Source organism: Bison bison, unplaced genomic scaffold (genome assembly GCF_000754665.1).
Source record: "Bison bison bison isolate TAMUID 2011002044 unplaced genomic scaffold, Bison_UMD1.0 scf7180017864217, whole genome shotgun sequence".
NCBI lineage: Eukaryota > Metazoa > Chordata > Mammalia > Artiodactyla > Bovidae > Bison > Bison bison.
Genome location: NW_011494789.1, coordinates 3,575,769 through 3,596,221, shown reverse-complemented (window position 1 = coordinate 3,596,221; position 20,453 = coordinate 3,575,769). Strand labels below are relative to the sequence as shown.

Sequence of the window (20,453 nt, the reverse complement as noted above, 5' to 3'; positions counted from 1 at the left end):
ATCTGTGGCTGATTCATATTGAAGTATGGCAGAAACCAACGCAGTACTGTAAAGCAATTGTCCTTCAATTAAAAAATAAATAAATTAAAAAAATATTTGTTAATTGAATGTGTAGGAAAATGAATCTTGATTCCCTTTCTGCCCTAATTCCCCTTTAACTTTTACAAGAAGGGGAGAGGCATGTTTTTTTTTTTTTTCGTCCTGCCTTCATCAGGCTGCTTGCTGTTGGTTAGGCAGGGTGTTGGGAGTGAGGTCTGTCTTTGAAGATTGCCCCCTGGCTTTCACTTCTGAGCACTACTGGGCTGGGCCCCACACATGCTTTTTTAAAAAGATTTTTTGATGTGGACCAATTTTAAAGTCGTGGGGCAAGTTTTGGCCATGAGGCATGTGGGATCTTGGCTCCATGACCGGGGATCAAACCCGCACCCTCTGCATTGGAAGGTGAAGTCTCCACCGCTGGACTTCCAGGGAAGTCCCTCCACGTTGATGTTTGGACGTGGTCCTGTACTGACTGATATCCTGGTCCTGTGTCACTTTTGGCTTCCTTAATATTATTAGCCAACATGTTTTGAACATTTATTATGAACGAGTGAAAGGAAAGAGTTAGTCACTCAGTCATGTCAGACTCTGTGCGACCCCATGGCTCCTTTGTCCATGGAATTCTCCAGGCAAGAATACTGGAGTGAGTTGCCATTCCCTTCTCTAGGGGATCTTCCCTACCCAAGGATCAAACCTGGGTCTCCTGCATTGCAGGCAGCTTCCTTATCAACTGAGCCATCATCATGAGGGAAGCTCATTATGATCTATAGATACTGTTCTAAATACATTTATTCTTTTACCCACCACACACAGATTCAGCCTTCACTATGTACCAGACACTGGCAACCATGGATACATCAATGAGTGTAACTGACACATCCCCTGCTTTCATGGAGCTTGTATTTAGTTGAAAAATACAGATGAATAAATAAGTATATACTGTGGCAGATGGTGATGAGTGCTCTGCGGAAGAGATTGGAATAGAGGGTGAGGGGAGGGACTTGTTATTATGTACAGGATGGTCAGGGAGGACTCACAGATAAGGTAACATTTGAGCAGAGACCTGAAAGGAGTGAGGAAAGGAACTGTGTGGTCATAGGGGTGGGGGAGAGCATTCTAGGCAGAACACAGCAAGTGTAAAGGCTCTGAGGTCAGGTCACGAGTGGCACATCCCAGCAAGAGCAATTAGGCGAGTATGGTTGGAAGGGAGTAAGTGCAGGGGAAGTGAGTGTGAAGTGAGGTCATATATGGCAGCCCTGGCTAACAGAAGTATGTGTGAGTCACATGTGCCCTTCACATTTCTTTCTTTAAAAAAATTTTGTTGGCATATAGTATAATTAACAACTTATAAGGTTGTTGGTTTCAAGAGTTCAGCAAAGTGAATGAATTATATATACATCATGTATCCACTCCTTTGTAGATTCTTTTCCCATATAAACCATAACAGAGTACTGAGTAGAGTTCCCTGTGCTACACAGTAGGTCCTTATTAGTTATCTATTTTATATATGGTTACATATAGTAGTGTGTATAAGGCAATCCCAGTCTCCCAATTTATCCCTCCCCCACCAATTCTGAAATTTCTCCCAGCTCCATTAAAAACTTAAAAAGAAGCAAGTGAAATTAATGATATTTTTATTTAACACACTATATCCCAAATATTATTGCTTCAACATATAATCAAGGAAAATGTGATTTGAAATGAAATGCTATATTATTTTTTCTTATTATGATTTCAAAATCTGGTGTGCACATCTCATTTCGGGCTAGCTTCACTTCCTGTTCAGTGACCATGTTCAGGAGCGCCCACCATATTGGACGGCATGGATGGAGAGGCCTGTGAATGAGATGGGGCTGCCACTGGAAGCTTTGGGGCCTGGGAGCATTATCTTTGCTTTAGGTTCTAGAAGGTTTGCTCCAACTGTGATCAGAGAAGACTTCTGGGGGTGGGCAGGGGGCGGGGGTGAAAGGACAGAGCAGGGAGACTGGAAAGGAGGCCCTTACCAGTACGCAGTGACAATGGTCAGGACCAAGGTGGTGGTGGTGAGGGTGACTGGATTCTGGGTATAACCTACCAGGTCTTTCTGATGTGGATGAGAGAGGAGTTTAGGAAGGGCAAAGATTTTTGGCCTGAGCTAGTGGAAGCCTGGGCTTGTTTTTTGGAGGGTTGAGGAAGACTGGGGGTGGGGATGCCCCTGGAGGAGCATGTGGAGTGTGGCTTGAGATGCGGGTGTCAGCCTTCCAGGTGGAGCTGATGGGCAGGCAGTTGGACGTCTTGATCTGGCGTTCAGAGTGGAGGTCTCTGACCTGGCTGGAGGTATAAATTTGGGAGTTGACAGCGTACTGATGGTGTTTAGGGCTGAGCGTGAGTGAAGGCCCAGGGGAGTGGGTGCATATAGAGAAGAGGGGCCTGAGCCCTGGTGGAGAAGGTGGAAGCAGCGAAGCAGGCCTGGAAGGAGAGCTCACGGAGGCAGCACGAAGGCGTGAGGGAAGGGGGCTGGAGGAGCCACCAGCTGTATCCAGTGTGCCGGCGGGCAGAGTGGGAGGAAGCCCTAGGGTCTCTGATCACTGCCAAGTGAGAAGGGAAACCCCAGGCTGCGGTGGGTCTAGGAGAGGACGGGAGGGGAGAAGGTGACCACTGGTACAGATGACTTGTTTGAGGGGTTTTGTTTAAAGAGGAGGAGAAAGATAGGTGAAGTGCAGTGAAAGTTGTGTTCAGCTCTTTGTGATCCTGTGGATAGTCCATGGAATCCTCCTGGCCAGAATACTGGAGTGGGTTGCCATTCCCTTCTCCAGGGGATTTTCCCGACCCAGGGATCAAACCCGGATCTCCTGCATTGCAAGCAGATTCTTTACCAACTGAGTCACCAGGGGAACCCCTTTAGTAGGGGGTATGTGATCACAATTTCCTTTTTTCCTTTAAAGATGTTCAGTGTATTACCTGATGGAGAAAATGTAGTAACAGGGCAAAATTATCACAAGAGAGAGAGAAATGAGCTGATCATACTCACAGCAGCGCGATGAGGTAGGTACTGTTTTCCAGACAAGGAGACCGAGTAAAGGAAGGCCTGGTCACTTGCTCAAGGCCACCCAGTGACAAGTATCAGGACCAGGGATCAATGCAGATGCCTCAGTTTTAGAATGTCCAGTCTTAATTACTCTGTTGGTTTCCCAGCTAGATTTGTGAGGTCTTTGAGAGGATCCTCATCTCACACTTCCATGTCCAGCCCAACACCTCGAAGGTAGAGGGCTGTGCATAGGTGGGACTTGATCTTTAATGATCGAGTGATCAGAACACTAGGACCTGGGCTGGAAGTGCCATGGGAGGGTGGGTGTGGCGTCCCCGTAGGCCTTCCTACCCTTGTGGGGGTGGGGCATTGAGCAGACAGAAATACTGAAAAGCATTTTTTGGGTGGATGAGGAATGAATGAAAACCTATGGCTTTTCATCCTGAGCCGGTGGCTGTCTGTGGTGTACCACGGTGCTGGCTGGATCTGGGCTCCTGCTCAGGTTTGGTGCTTGAAGTGTGCTTGAAGATTCCATTCAGTTCTCACTAGCATGTCATGGAGAGTGAGAGGCGCCTGCAGACTGAACTCCTGCTTCTCTGCTCTGTCATCAGGATGGACAAGAGACACTCTGTGGGTGGTGGTGGTGGGTCCCTCTGCTGTGTGTTCCTCTCAGAACAACTGAGACTTGGGGGGTGGAGTGGACACCACAGAAGGAGCCTGACGATTTACGGGATTACAGCTTTGTGCCCAAGATGTTTTGCTCTGCAGACAGGGGCACAAAGCTCAAAGCCACGGCTCTAATGCCAAGGTCCCAGCATTCAGCACATCCGCACTTTGCTTGATGAGGGCTCAGCCCTGCTGGAGTCCAAGGCTGGCCTTCAGCCTTCTCCTTACACTGCCGAGCTCGAGTCCAGTGCTTGCTTTCAGTGCTCTCGGCACAAACTGGGCACAGTGGCACCCCCACACCATGGGGCCTTTTGGAATGTGTGGGGACAGTTTCAGTGGTGACAGTGGTGGGGATGAGGATGGTGATAGTTGTTCTGTTTGTACCCTGGCTACTGAAGATCCTAGAGTGGGAACTTCCTAAGGGCTGGCAGTGCCCCTGATCAGAAGCCCTGTTCACGTGTGTGGCTGTTGGGTGCCCAGGGACCCGTCTTGCATCAGCTGCCACCCTGTTTTGTGCTCTTGAGCCAGTCCCTTTGTTTCCCCATTTCCCACTTTCATGAACAGAGCCATGAACACCCAGTTGCTTGCTTTTTTTGTCTTGTGATTTTTTTTTTAAAAATCAAAGTATAGTTGATTCACAATATTGTGTTAGTTTCAGGTGTATAGCAAAGTGATTCAGTTATATACATATATATTTTTCAAATTATTTTCCAGTATGGGTTATTACAAAATGTTGAATATAGTTCCCTGTGCTACACAGTAAATCCTTGTTGCTTATCTGTTCTAAGTATAGTAGTTTGTATCTGTTAATCCTATACTCCTAATTTATCTCCCTCTCCCCTTTCCCCTCTGGTAACCATAAATTTGTCTTCTGTGAGTCTGTTTCTGTCTTGTATATAGATTCATTTGTATTATTTTTAGATTCCACATATAGGTGATATCATATAATATTTGTCTTTCTCTGTCTGACTTGCATCACTTAGTATGATAATCTCTAGGTCCATCATGTTGCTGTAAATGGCATGATTTCTTTCATTTTTACGACTGAGTAGTATTCCATTGTATATATACACCACGTCTTATTTATCCATTCATTCTGCCTGTGGACACTTGGTTATTGTAAATAGTGCTGCTTTGAACATTGGGGTGCATATATCTTTTTGAGTTAGATATAATCTTTTCTGGTTATATGCCCAGGAGTGGGATTGCTGGATCATATGGTAGTTCTATTTTTAGTTTTTTTAAGGAAACTTCATACTGTTATTGAAATAAATTTTAAATAAGGCTTTGGATTAACAGTTGTCATCCTAAAAGCACACCATACATACGGCTTACTCTGTGGACCCACATGTTAACTCACTTGATCTTAATCACAGCCTTAGGCAGGAGGGCTGCTAATAATCTCCATCTAACAGATGAGCAAGCCAAGGCAGAGAGCACAATGACTGGGGGCTGTCCCCATCGTGGGCTGACTGCCCCCTTCCTTCCCTCCAGGGACAGGGGCAGACCCGGCGGTCAGCACCAAGAGCAACCACTGCCTGGATGCCGCCAAGGCCTGTAACCTGAACGATAACTGCAAGAAGCTGCGCTCCTCCTACATCTCCATCTGCAACCGTGAGATCTCGCCCACGGAGCGCTGCAATCGCCGCAAGTGCCACAAGGCCCTGCGCCAGTTCTTTGACCGCGTACCCAGCGAGTACACCTACCGCATGCTCTTCTGCTCCTGTCAGGACCAGGCGTGCGCCGAGCGCCGCCGCCAGACCATCCTGCCCAGCTGCTCCTACGAGGACAAGGAGAAGCCCAACTGCCTGGACCTCCGCAGCCTGTGCCGGACAGACCACCTGTGCAGGTAGGGGCTGCTGCAGCTCCGCGGGGAGCCGGTAGGGGGCGCTCTGCCCGCTCTGTGTTCCGGTGTCTGCTGGGCTACCATCCTGAGCTGAACAAAGAGGGTGACTGGGATATGTGCAAAATGTATTGTCATCCATCCATCCATCCATCCATCCATTCATTCATCCATTCATCTGTGCATTCCTTTATTCAGTACAGATTTATTGTGCTGTGTGCCCAGCTTCATGCTAAGCGCTGTGGGGTGACCAAGATGAACCACTGTAGGAGCTCCTAATTTAAAATCAGAGACCCTAGAACCTGGAGTAAGAGAGGACCTTCAGTGACTTTAAGTCCACCTTTCCTCCTTTAAGGAAGCCCCAGCCATTATCCCATTATCCTAGTGAGGTCCTCTGACCATCAGGGAAGGGCTTTTGCACACCCCAGAGGCAGCTCCTTCACACTGAGAGCTGAGCTCAGCAAATGTTGGATGGAGTGTGGAGCATCTGATGGTCCTGGATCTGAGTCCTGACTTTTCCACTCACTAGCTGTGTGGCTTGGAGCCTGTTTTTCAAATGTCCTGAGTCTCCATTCCTTTACTCGTGAAATGGGAATAAAACACCCACATCACAGCATTATTATGAAGATTAGATGACATGTGTGTTAAAGCTTAGCGCAGAGTTTGGCATAAGTAATTGCTTAATGAGTATCTAATTATTTGGAAGGAAGGTTTGTTTTGTTAAAACGAATTGAAATGTGTGTCCATAATTCTCCTGTTTTTCCTGTTTGTTATTAACATATATATTGAGCCTCTGTGGCATCCAGTGAGTGGTTCTAAAGCATGGGCAAGCAGAGGTGAACACAATGCTCTTTGAGTAGCACCCAATCCAGAAGGGTGACAGAGGAGGGGAGCAGGGATCCCAGTGCCGTGGGCTGAGAGCTGTGGGCTCCCGGATGCAGGTGTGTACGGGGAGGGCCTTGCCTCAGCCTGGGGATACAGAGGACAGGACCTTAAGCTGAACCTTGGAACATGAGAATGAGAAAGCCAGGGAGCGAGTCTGGCATGCAAATACAAGGAACACACAGTGAGCCCACTTCTTGTGGAGGGCAGCTGTTAAATGGATGTATGGATGAAACATCTTTTTCAGATTATATCTTGTGTTACTTGTATGTGGGAAAAATGTATGCGAAGGCTGGCGGGTAGGAGAGAGCCTGGGGTTATGGGTCCCTGTAGGTGGTGGGTGCACGTGGAGCTGGGTCCTGGGGAGGGGAGGTCAGAGGTGTGGCTGCTGGGGAGATAGCAACTGTGATAAGCAGATGAGCAGAGCCTGCTTACTGCATCCCAGACAGCAGTCTTTTATACAGTTTATCTCATTAGTTCTTGCAAGAAGGCTATGAGGAAGGTTCTGTTATCATTACTTATCTGCCAAATGATCAAATAGAGGAGGTAACTTGCCCAAGGTCGCACAGCTCCCTTGTTTCAGAGCTGGGCCCTATCTCCAGTGTTTTCCTCCAAAGTAGCACCCTGGTCTGGGTGCTGTGGGCATGGAGAGAAGTGTGTCAGTTCAGTATCCATGAATCAGTATCAGTGTGTAAGTGTATGAGCATATCAGTATTAGAAGTGTATCAGTGTGTGACAGGCCTGGGGACTGGTGGAAAGTTCCCTGGAGGAAATGCCATTTCTCTTTCATTTTCTCCACACTTGGGATGGCTCAGATGGTAAAGAATACACCTGCAATGCTGGGAGACCTGGGTTCGATCCCCGAGTTAGGAAGATCCCCTGGAGAAGGGAAAGGCTACCCAGTTCAGTATTCTTGCCTGGAGAATCCCATGGACAGAGGAACCTGGTGGGCTACAGTCCATGGAATTGCAAAGAGTCGGACAGGACTGAACGACTTTCATTTTCACTTCCACTTTACTCCACACTTCGTCCTGCACATAGAGCCTGGCTCATGGCAAGCACTCTGTGAACATAGTTGAATGAATACGTGAGTGGTGGCCACCATGTTTCCTCGTTTGATAATTAGGGGGCAATGGAGCCATTCGACAGGCATGTTGAATGTGCAGCATGGACTATTGCCATGCCCAAGATGTCTTGGGGCATCTGAATCTATGGTCCTGGAGCTCAATGAAGAAGCTGGAGTGGAGGAATGGGATTGGGGTTGTTTCGGGGATCTGGGAGAACAGGGCTACAGAGGGAAGGGAGCTCCTGGCCTGTGTGGCTGAGGGGAGGCACTGCCTTGGTTTGGAAAATGAGCTGGAGTTTGGAGAAGGACTGATCCCTGTGGAGCTGGAAAAGCCTGAAGAAGGTGGGCTTTTCTCTTGCTTACTTAAAGAAACATACCTTATTGCCTACAAAAACGATTGGAGTGGGCTTCCCTGATAGCTCAGTTGGTAAAGAATCTGCCTGCAATGCAGGAGACCCCAGTTCGATTCCTGGGCTGGGAAGATCTGATGGAGAAGGGAGAGGCTACCCACTCCAGTATTCTTGGGCTTCCCTTGTGGCTCAGTTGGTAAAGAATCCGCCTGCAATGCAGGAGACCTGGGTTCGATCCCTGGGTTGGGAAGATCCCCTGGAGAAGGGAAAGGTACCCACTCCAGTATTCTGGCCTGGATTCTCCATAGACTATATATAGTCCATGGGGTCGTAAAGAGTTGGACAGGACTGAGCGACTTTCACTTTCAAAATGAATCTATGAACACAACAAGAAGATGATTAGAGGTAGAAAACTCGGGCCCAGAAAAGGAAGTCGGGCACCAAGGCAGCACATGTGTGCTCTAGGGTGGGGGTGGTCCTGGGCTGGGACTCAGCTTCCTGAGAGCTGAGAGAAAGTCAAGACTTGATGGGGATATCACTCCCAAAATGTGATGGGAGGAACCTACTGATTATTGAGTGGAGACGTGATTCTCCTTGTCCTGAATGCTGCACTGACCTTGTCAGGCTGCATGACACACAGCGTATGTGGGTGACAGGATGGATGAGGGCCTGGAGGGGCTAGAGGCCAAGCCTGAGTCCAGGATCAGTGACCAAAAGCTGGGGCATTGGGACTAAGGCCAGGTGTACCAGGGCTGTGGGCAGTGGGCCTGGCATCAAGCCTCAGGTGGATGTCTCTCTGGGGTCCTGAGCAGAGCAAGCTTGGCAACACTGGCAATCCCTCTTATTAGTGGTGTTTTAAGGGAGAAGGCAATGGCAACCTACTCCAGTACTCTTGCCTGGAAAATCCCATGAAAGGAGGAGCCTGGTAGGCTTCAGTCCATGGGGTTGTGAAGAGTCAGACACAACTGAGCGACTTCACTTTTACTTTTCACTTTCAATCATCGGAGAAGGAAATGGCAACCCACTCCAGTGTTCTTGCCTGGAGAATCCCAGGGACAGCAGAGCCTGGTGGGCTGCCATCTATGGGGTCACACAGAGTTGGACACGACTGAAGTGACTTAGCAGCAGTAGCAGCAAGGGAGGAAAAGACCCTGATGTTGGGAAAGATTGACGGCAAAAGGAGAAGAGGGCAGCAGAAGATGAGATAATTGGACTACAACATTGATTTAATGGAGATGAGTTTGAGCAAACTCTGGGAGATAGTGAAGGACAGGGAAGCCTGGTGTGCTGTAGTCCATGGGATCACAGAGTTCGGACATGACTGAGCGACTGAACAACAAGGGAGCACAATACACATAGCTCCTAAAGAGATGGGAGAGCATGGAGCAGGGTGTTTAAACAAGACTATGGGAGGATCAAGAATGAGGTGTCCCAGGACCTGAGGGCTGACAGTTTCTGAGAGGCACTGAGCCAAGCCTACGAGTGCCATGCATCCTGCTGTAAGTTTAGACAACGGCAACCGTGGGAGTCCCAGGGAACATGCTGCATCTGGATTACTGAGTTGGGTCCCGTGTAGGAAGTTCCAGGTACTCCCAGATGTGGCTGGGTGAGCCTCTGGTCTAGAACCAGGGTGTTCTTCTAATGCATCTTCCACAACTCCGGTCCCACCCAGCTTCCATCCCCAGGCAGATTTAAAGTGTGGTCCTGCAAGTGGGACTCCAGTGGCTCAGCGGGTAAAGAATCTGCCTGCAATGCAGGAGACACAGGAGATGCAGGTTCAATCCCTGGGTTGGAAGAGCCCCTGGAGAACAGAATGGCACCCCACTCCAGTACTCTTGCCTGGAGAATCCCGTGGACGGAGGAACCTGGTGGGCTACAGTTCATGGGGTTGCAGAGTCGGACACGACTGAGCGACTAAGCACGCACCTGCAAGTGGGAGGACCAGGGATGGAGGCAGAACCTGAGTTTAGGGTGAGTCTGGCAGGACCTGGGGATCCGTTGCAGTGTGGCCACGTATCCTTGGGGAGCTCTGCCTGTGACTCAGTGTGGGAGGTGGGTGGACGAGGTTGCCATGGTGACCCTGCAGCCGGGAAGCCTACCTTCTGTGCTTGCCCTACCCCTGGTCTCCTGAGAAGTCCTGGGTGACTGTTTCATTGCCTATGCCCTGGGCTTCTTCACTGATCAAACAAGGATGCTCCCCATTCTCCCAGGACACTTCCTAGTCTTTGGGTCTAAGTCCATCACACGGCTTTCCTGTCTGCCTTCTCCCCGTGTGCTTCCACTTGAGGTCATGTTTCCAGAGAGGTGAGCTCTTGGTACAAGAGGAAATGACCAGAGATGCCTCATTAAGGTAGATGGGGTGGAAGGACAGGTTTGAAGGAGAGGAGCTGACTTCTTTCCATGCTTTTGCAGGCTTGGCTTACTGACGCATGGACCCTGCCTCTGTGGTCCGTGATGAGCCCAGGGAGAGAGGAATGCCTGGGGAGGGACCCCTGGAGACCAGGCAGTTCTCCACTGTGTCCTCCCTTCCCTCCTGGCCTTGGTGACCTCCAGGTTTCTGCCCACCTGATGAGCACCACAGGTGGACATCTTGACTGTGAAAGAGGGAGAGCCCAGTGCCATTGTGTTTGGAGCAAGAACTGGGGACCCTCAAGTCTTTCTTTCCTGGTTACTTTAACGGGTGGAACTGGCCTTGATGGGGGTCATGGGAGAGCCTCTCTGGGCTGACTCTTTGGGAATTCGGCCATGGCAGGCATCTGCTAGAACATGCCCCACACTCTAGGGCTCTAATGCCCAGTTTGCACTTCACTGGACCTGTCGGCCCCCCCTCACCCTTCAGCTCTGGGACTTGGCCCAGCTGTGCCAAGGCTTTTGTTTGAGTGAATCTTGGCCCAGGACTGCTGTGGGGGGCTCTACAAGACTCCCTTCACCTGGCACGACATTAAAGCAAGCCCATTGATGTGCTGTGCACTGCCCCTAGCAGCAGGCCTTGTGCATCCCGTGTGATATTTAACAGACTCTGCTGTGCTGTCTTATGACTGTCACTAAGAACTAAACAGAAGGGCTTGAAGAAGCTTTGGTTAAACAAGGGTATTTTCCTGCTGGGGCCCCAGGGTGTTGGAAGCATTTCTAAATCCTTCCCCTGCTCTTTGGGCCAGGATCAGCTTGGGGTCAGAGGGAGGGAGCCTCTGAGAGTGGAAGCTTCCTGCTTGAGCCATGGGTCCAACTCATCTTGAAGTTTCACCCTGGGAACCCTGCCTTCTACTTTCATCTGGTTCATGTCTCATGGGCATTGAGTGCTGTGGACTTAGGACCAGGAGAGGCTTTTCCTTTCAAAGGCTTCTGATGTGGAGTCTGGAAAGCCTGGAGAATCTCCTGGAATGATTCAATGGAATTTGGCTAATTTCCCTTACCCCAGCCCTTCAGTGGCCATGACCTACTTCCTTTTTAGAACAAACTTTTGGTTTCTACTTTCTCAGTTTACAGTCATTGCAAGGATGGTCCAGACTGTGTGTGTGTGTGTGTGTGTGTGTGTGTAGGGTGCAGTTGCGGGGCTATGGGAAGGATGATTGTGATTGTGCTGTCTTGTAAACTGTGTGCCTGTAGGTCTTTCTTAGAGAGGCCCCCTAGAATGCCCTGTTCTTCTTGGTCTGCCAAGAGGATATGGATATAAATAACTCAGGGCTGGCCCTGTGCCACATCTCCAGCTGTAATTTAACCTCTGGATGCTGAGGACGTGTATAAATAGTTTTCAGCCTGGGGCTACCCTAGCTGGGCTCCTTTATGCAGTGGACATTGTCCTTGTCCGAGAGGGTTGCTGGGAAGGCGGAGGGGTTGGGGTACCCTGTCTCAGCTGTCTGCAGGGAGTGGGGAGGTGCCCCTTCAGCAAGACCCTTGCCCCCTTGCCTAGCTTGAAGTGTGTCTGGTATCTGTAAGCAGTGTAGATGGGCTGGTCTGGATTTGATTCTTGGCTCTCTGAGGCTGTCCCTGAGCTCCTTTTGGAGTCTACAGAATCTGTTGGCTGGTGTTTTCAGCAGGTTAGCTCAAAATGGTTATTTTCATAGGTGGTTGGGGGGCTTTCAAGCCTTTCCTTTAAAAGGAGAGAATCTTGAATATCTTAAAATCATATGTAAAGTTTTATTTGTATTTTCTGGGGAGAAACTTGTTGCTTTCATTAGATTCTTAAAGGATTCCTTGACCTCCCCCAAATTAAGAACCTCTTCCATCTCCAGACGGCCAACTTGGATTGGCTGCCTAGAGGATTATGAATCTAGCAAAGGGAGCTGTGATTGATTAGTGATGCCTGCCACTGACATGGAAGGGGCAGAATCGTGGACGGGGCAGATCTGCTAGAACCCAGCTAGTCATTCCTGGGACCACTGGTTCACCAGTAGCAGGAGGAATGGGGGTCCTGGGGTCATTCCTTTATTCATTTTCTAAAAAATTTTAAAAATTTATTTATTTATTTTTGGCTGAGCTGGATCTTCTTTGCTGCGTGTTAACTCTAGTTGCAGTGAACGGGGCCTTCTCTTCATTGTGGTGGGCAGGCTTCTCATTGTGATGGCTTCTCTTATTGTGGAGTACAGGCCCTAGGCACGTGGGCTTCAGGAGTTGTGGCGCACAGACTCAGTTGCCCCATGGCATGTGGGATCTTAGTTCCCTGACCAGGGATGGAACGCGTGTACCTTGCATTGGGTGGTCGATTCCTAACCACTGGACCAACAGGGAAGTCCCTCCTTTATTCATTTGATAGCTGTTTGTTGATCATCCACTCTGGGCCAGGCTTCATGTTGGGATTGGAGAGTTAATGAAGTAGGTAGAGGCCCTTGACAGTCCAGTGACAGGACACATGTGACTGACTGCCTCTGCAATGGGGATAGAGCCACGCAGTGAACTAGATGGTAGCATTTCCACTCAGGTTCTCTTGAAATCCCAGTTCTGCTCTGCTCCCTACCAAGCCATCCCTGGGTTACCCTGGTGGCCCAGAGAGCAGCTGTTTCTTGGGGCAGATGAGCCACAGACGGATGAACCTTGTTCAGAGGTCCGTCTGGCCTTGGAGCAGAGCTGTGCCCAGGAGTGCCATGGGACAAAGAGGTCACCATCCTCCTGAAGAAGACTCAACCAGCAAGGTTGCAGTGGCTGGGGAGGGGCTTGGGATCCTTTGTCTGGCCAGAGACTGTGAGACCCATCTTCTCCTTGGGGATCCCATGCTGGCTTCTGCTACTGGCCTCATTAGGGGTCCTGCTCACCCTTGATCTTTGGACCAAGAGTGCCCAGAGTATTCCTCTTGGAATTTCCTGTGGCAAATTGACACAGGGCTGGAATGTGGAACATTGCTAAAGGCTCTGGGAAAACAAACACAGAGAGAAGCTGCAGCCTAGATATTTAGTTTGCAAGATAGGGTTTCCATGACTTCTTGCTCTGGCCACTACAGGGAGGTCAGAATGACTGGACAGACAGCACCTGTAGCTTTTACCATCTGGGCTGGTGTCTGGACACCTGGGCTCCCTAAAGCTCACACCCGAGAGAGACGAGATGCACCCCTTGTCTAGCTGAGGCTACCACTGGTGGAGTTCTGAGTGAGAACCCGCTCACCCCTGGGTGATTGGCAGGAGGAATGACCCACTGTGAGCAGATGCCGCTTATGCAGAGAGAATCAGAGTACAGGTCAGTCAGGTTTGTTCACACTAGAGGCGTCACCTATGATTGGCTGTTGTGGGTGGGGCAGGGCATGCTCTCAGCTACCCAGATGCTGCTTCGTTCACTGGGTTTCTTGATATTTCTGCTTCCACCCAGTGGATAGAGGTGTGGGCTTTTTCCTTGCTACTGTCTCTATCCACTGGGGCTGCTATAACAAAATACTATGGACCAGAGTGTTTACCCAACTTTCTTTCTCACAGTTCTGGAGGCTGGAATCCCAGGTGAGGGTGTCAGCACAGTTGGGCTCTTGGTGAGGGTCCTCTTCAGAGTAGTGTTCTCATGTGCTCTTCCTTGGCTGGTGCTCGCCCAGAGGGACTGGGTGTTTCTTCCTCTTTTCATGAGGCTGCTAGTCCCGTCATGGTGCTCTACCCTCATGATCTAATTGTTTTTCAAAGACTCCACCTCCAAACACCATCACATGGGGAATTAAGGTTTAACAGATAAATTCTGGGGGGACACAAGCATTCAGTTTGTAGCACCTGGTATGTGTGTGTTAGTTGTTCATTCGTGTCCAACTCTTTGTAACCTCATGGACTGTAACCTGCCAGGCTCCTCTGTCCAGGGGATTCTCCAGGCAAGAATACTGAAATGGGTGGCCATTCCCTTTTCCAGGGGATTTTCCCGATCTGTGGATTGAACCTGGGTCTCCTGTGCTGCAGCAGATTTTTTTTTAACCATCTGAGCCACCAGGAAAGCCCTAGACTTATACTTCATTCAGCATCTGTTTGGTTCTCATCTCTCTGAGCCCTCTCATGGCCTCTCCTTCCATTGATGCATTCTATTTTTTTATGTAGACATTGTTTTAATTCTGTTGAAGTTTAGTTGATTAGCAATGTTGTGTTCATTTCTGCTGTACAGCAAAGAGATTCAGTGATACATACATACACATTCTTTTTCTTAGTCTTTTCCATTGTGGTTTAGCATAGGACGGTGAATACAGTTCCCTCCACTATGCAGTACGACCTTGTTGTCGCTGATGCTTCCTAGAACTTGTCTGCATCCTTCATGTGGCACTGACCGTGTGGCTTTCTGTTAACACTATATCTTCCCAATTCGGTCTCTTTTAAAAATATTCTTATATATAATATATTGAGCTGTGCTCAGTCACTTTAGTTGTGTCCAACTCTTTGTGACCCCATGGCCCGTAGCCTGCCGGCCTCTAATGTCCGTGGGATTTCCCAGGCAAGAATACTGGAGTGGGTTGCCATTCCCTTCTTCAGGGGATCTTTCTGATTCAGGGATCAAACCCGTGTCTATTACATCTCCTGCGTTGGAAGGCAGGTTCTTTACCACTAGTGCCCCCTGGGAAGCTCGAATATATAAATGTACCACTATATATATGTATACATACATAAAATTTATTTATTTATTTAACAGATATTTATTATGTGCCAGGCACTGTGCTAGACACTGGATATAGATACTGGAGAGCACAATAGAGATGGTCCACACCCCCTTGGAGCTTATCGTCTGATGGAGGAGATAGACAATAATCAAGCAAACAATGCATATGATTAACAAGCAATACAGTATATATGATAATCAAGCAAAGTATATGATTAATATCTTTGAAATGAGCAGGATGTAGAAATAGAATGTAATGGGGGAAGAAGGGGGGACCTTCTTGGGCAGAGCGGTCAGGGAACGTTTATCTGCGGGGGTGACATTTAAGCTGAGACCTGAAGAGTGAGGAGCCAGAAGAAAGACAGGTGGGAGAAAGAACATCTCACACAGAGGCAATAGCACGTGCAGAAACTGGATGAGGGGAGAAACTTGGCATTTCTGGGGCCGTGAGAGGAGGCTCGTGTGGCTGGAGCTGAGGAAACCAGGGAGAGACCTACAGGCAGGGCTAGGTCGCACGGGGCCATCCCAGCCTGGGGCAAGGAGTCTGGATTTATTCTTTTTTTAAAAAAACGTTTATTTGGCTGCACTGGGTCTTACTTGCAGCACGTGGACTCTTCAGTTTTGGCATATGAACTCTTAGTTGCAGCGTGTGGGATCTAGTTCCCTGATCAGGGATTGAACCTGGGGCCCCTGCATTGGGGGCGTGGAGTCTTAGCCACTGGACCCCCAGGGAGGTCCCCAGAAGCTTTTTTTCTTCTAAGTGTACTCAGAATAAATCTAGAGACTTCCCTGGTGGTCCAGTAGCTAAGACTCCACGCTCCCACTGCAGGGGGCCTGGGTTGATCCTTGGTCAGAGAACTAGGTCCTATATGCTGTAACTAAGAGTGTGCATGCTGCCACTGAAGATCCCGCATGCCACAACGAAGATAGAGGATCCCGTGAACCGCAACCAAGACCTGGTACAGCCAAGTGAATAAACAAATATTAAAAATAAATAAATAAAAAGAAGGAAGCTTCTGAAGTCAACTAGTAATATTATCTAAAGTGTGATAATGGGTGATGACTCTGGCTACTGGGTGGAGAATTAAGGGAGGCAGCAAGAATGACCTCAGAGAGACCAGAGAGGAGGTTGTTTAAGTATCACTAGATCAGAGATGACAGCAGCCCAGGCCAGAGGGTGGCTGTGCAGAGTGAGATAAGTGGGTAAATCTGAGATATTTTGGAGATGGAAATGATGTACCTTGATGTGGGAGTGAGGGAGACAGAGGAGCTCAAGGAGAGCTCACGGGTTTCTGGCTTGAGCCACCTGGTGGGCAATGATGCCACTTTCTGGAATGGCTAAGGCTTGGAGGGGGAGAGTTCCATCCCAGGCATGTGAATTTTGAGATGCCTTTGAGACAGTCCTATCTGGAGCTTGACTGATGTTGTAAGTTCTGGGGGTCATTGGCATATTTATGGTGTTTAAGGCCAGGGGACTGTGTAGGTTTTCCTAGGGAGAGGCTAGCATGAGAGGAGGCCCTAAGAATGTGCCTCCCCTCCTGGAAGTGCATGGTAAGGGTTTGCAGGTGTTGTTATGGCACACCAGGAGTCAAAGGAGATTTTTGAGAAAGAAGATGTGGACAGGTGTGCCAGATGCTGCCAATAGCATCTGGTGAGGAGAGGCAGGTGACCACTGGATTTGGGAAAGTGGCAGATGTTGGTGACCTCCTCAACAGCAATTTTGATGCAGTGATGATGACAGAAACCTGATCAGAGGGAATTCCCTGGCAGTCCAATGGTCAGGACTCCGTGCCTTCATTGTCAAGGGCCTGGGTTTGATCCCTGGCCCGGGAACTAAAATCCCACAAGCTGCATAGCCACAAAGAAAGAAAGAAAGAAACCCTGACCAGATCCGTGGCCACGGGCTCAGTTTCCCCAGCCACAGCCGAAAGACTCCTTACAATGTGGGAAGAGACCTTTCTCTAAGTGCCAGGCTCTTCTGAACAACCTAGCTGGCTCACCCTCTTAGAGAAGATGACTCTGGCGCTGCCAAGAGGAACTTTGCTTCTTCAGCATTCTTCATCGAGGGATTCTTAGAACAGCCCGAGGAGTGCCTAAGAGGTTCGCCAGGCTGCCTGTGCCGGATCTCCTGTCTGTGCTGGTTGGGGCTGCGACTTCTCCTGTGGCCAGCCAGGATGTGGTCTTTGCTTTCCCAGGGTGGTATCTGCAGAGGTGAGAAATCCTGCCTTCCTTCTTTTTAAGTAAGATTAGCCTGGTATTCTGGGGCCAGCTGTCCTCCTCAGGGCCCTTTCAGGGGATATCTTAGAAGACCCAGAGACCTACAAATGGCTCCATTGTCCCAGGGTGTCTGAGGTGAGTAGGCGTAGCGACCACCATTAGCACCCTCCCACCTAGAGAAGAACTAGGACATTGAATTAAGCACCAAAGAACAGTAAGATCCTCAAGTGGTTGTTCTTGTTCAGTCACTCAGTTGTGTCCAACTCTTTGTGACCCCATGGACTGCAGCACGCCAGGCTTCTCTGTCCTTCACTATCTCCTGGAATTTGCTCAAACTCATGTCCATTGAGTGGATGATGCCATCCAACCATCTCATCCTTTGTCACCCCCTTCTCCTCCTGCCATCAGTCTTTCCAAGCATCAGGGTCTTTTCTAATGAGTCAGTTCTTTGCATCAGGTGGCCAAAGGATTGGAGCTTCAGCTTCAGCATCAGTCCTTCCAATGAATACTCAGGGTTGATTTCCTTTAGGATTTACTGGTTTGATCTCCTTGCTGTCTAAGGGACTCTCAAGAGTCTTCTCCAACACCACAGTTCAAAAGCATCAATTCTTTGGTGCTCAGCCTTCTTTATGGTCCAGCTTTCATATCCATACAGGACTACTGGAAAAACCATAGCTTTGACTGTGTGGACCTTTGTCAGCAAAGTGACATCTCTGCTTTTTAATGTGCTGTCTAGGTTTGTTATAACTTTTTTTCCAAGGAGCTAGTGTCTTTAATTTCATGGCTGCAGTCACTGTTTGCACTGATTTTGGAGCCCAAGAAATAAAGTTTGACTCATATGAAGTGAAAGGGAAATTTGGGGAGAGCTGCTCGCACCTGGCCCAGGATGCATTGTACTTGTCCAGCAGGATCCTTCAGAGCACGGGAATTCTCCATCACTTGGCCTTTGTTGGGCTTGGGGTGCTTAAGAAAAGACTCCCTGGATGTGTTCTTCAGAGGGGCTGGAGTTGCAGCCCTGGCTTCAGATCCTTATCTTGGCAGTTGTGAGAGCTTGACTGGGTTTTTTAACATCACACAACCTCTGTGCTTCTTGTAAAAATCAGGACAGTTACAGCTGCGAGGAAGCTTGGTCCCTTATTCCCAGGACTTCTAGGGTGCTCCATTGCTAGGTACTCAGCACCCAGGATGCTGAGTTAAACCTTGGGCTGTGCGGGCTGTGAGGTGGAGGGCCAGCCCCCAAGGCTGGCAGGAGCCATCATGGAAGGCAGCTTGGAGAAGGTGTCCGAGCTGAGCTTGAAGGAGGAGCAAGCAAGCCTGTTCTAGAAGGTGGCCCTTCTGGTTCTCTCGGGGGTTATGTGTGTCTCAAAAAGGAGGGGCAGGCAAGGGAGAATCATCTTATAAAACCTTTGTGCATTTAGCCAAGGAGTCTGATTTTCTTAGAAGACAACAAGGAGCCACGATGTGTTTAAGGCAGGAGACCCAGTACTATTAGTGCTTTAGAAAGGAAGATCCCTTTGGCCGCTGTGCACACAATGGGTCAGAGGAGAGAGGGGCTGGAGACGGGGGTGTCCTAGGGGCCCACTGTGATGGGGCCTGAGATCAGGAGTGCCAAGCCAGAGGGTGTGAGGGGTGAGGCCGGTTCCCAGAACTAGCTGGATGTGGACAGTGAGGGAGTGGGAGGAGGCAGGTGGACACTGCAGTCTCTGACCTGTTGACCGCCTGGCTGACAAAGTCATTACTACCTGAGAGATGGGAGCAGGAGGTCTGGGCATAGTGTTAATGTTAGTCTCTTCAGTCGGGTCTGACTCTTTGTGACCCCATGGACTGTAGCCCACCAGGCTCCTCTGTCCTTGGATTCTCCAGGCAAGAATACTGGAGTGGGTTGCTATGCTCTTCTCCAGGGAATCTTGCCGACTCAGGGATTGAACCCGGGTCCCCTGCATTGAAGACAGATTCTTTATCGTCTGAGTCACCAGGGAAGCCCCAGTCTGGGCATAGAGGAAAGGTGTTGGGGTTTTGAACTTATTTGTTGGGAAGCCTTTGGAACAGGCAAGTGGAAATGTATACGTGGGAGTTTGGGAGAGAGGTCGAGGCTTGAGATTGAGATTATGGGATTAAGTGAAATAAAGCTGTGAGGAAGAGCCTCTGGGCACAGAGGCGCACAGTAAACATTAGTCCCTTCAAAGAGCTTGTAAGCTCATTTGGGGAGACAAGGCTCACACGTGTGGAAACATTTAATATGAAGAGGAGGCCCTGCTTAATTAAGTGTTGTAAGGATTAAACTGCCTGCTGTGGGTGTTCAGAGGAAGGGAGCCGTGTGGCTGGAAGAGCCATGTTAGGTTATGTGGAGTGGGGATCCTGCGGCTGTGGGGGAAGAAAGCTTCCGGAACGGGGCAGAAGGGGAAACCAGACTGGACATGGATGTCCCAGAAGAGAGCGATGTCCTGCTCGGAGCACAGGCGCCAGTGGAGGGAGGAGTGTGTGTGTGTGTGTGTGTGTGTGTGTGTGTAACTAGAGCTCTGAAATGTTCTGGGGAGACACTGGGAAGATAGGGACTCCTGCAGCCCCTCCCAGCCTCCCACCTGTCAGTTCCTAATTCCAGCAGACTCCAAACTTGTTGCTCAATAAGAGGAAGAAACAGAGGCAGGTGAAGAGTCCTGGTTTAGGAGTTATACTAAATCCTAATATTATTGCAACTACCTCGACCCATAACTAACTCTATGATCTTGTTGGAAACTGGAATGAGTTATCTTGTTAGGTAGGAGTTCCCCATTCTAAGGGGCTTCCCTGGTGGCTTAGATGGTAAAGAATCCGCCTGCAATGCAGGAGAGCTAGGTTCGATACCTGAGTCAGGAAGATCCCCTGGAGAAGGGAATGGCAACCCACTCCAGTATTCTTGCCTGGGAAATCCCATGGACAGAGGAGCCTGGCAGGCCATATTCCATAGGGTCACAGAGTCAGACATGACTGAGCGACTAAGCACATGTGCCCCATCCTAAGAGGTACAGAGCAGAGGCTGGGGGCCCCTTGCCAGGCCTCAGATGAGTGTCAGGTTTGGGACTTTTGTCCCTTCTGAGCTGGTGTGATTGTGAATCTCTTGTCTCTCAAGTTCAAGTGAAGGGAATGGATCGCATGAACCAGGAGGCCCCTGTGCTCCCTTCTCCTCCCTGCCCCTCCCCTTCCCTCTCTTCCTTCTCTTTTTCTTTTTCTCCTGGTTTTCAAAATGAACTTCACTTTCCTGCTTTTGCTAATTACAAAAGCTGTATGTGCTCACCATAAAACATAATTCTGCCAAGACAGGAAGGTCGATTCAAGAAAGTAGACATCATGCGCAAGTCC

The 20,453-nt window shown here is 49.3% G+C and overlaps 1 protein-coding gene across 1 annotated transcript in view; it reads left to right on the top strand.

Moving 5' to 3' along the window:
- Positions 1-20,453, top strand: part of GFRA2 (GDNF family receptor alpha 2) — a 106,137-nt gene that overhangs the window by 34,948 nt on the left and 50,736 nt on the right. The window contains exon 4 of the mRNA XM_010845443.1: positions 5,207-5,561. Within this exon, the coding sequence (XP_010843745.1) occupies positions 5,207-5,561 (355 nt within the window). The remainder of the gene's footprint in view (positions 1-5,206; positions 5,562-20,453) is intronic.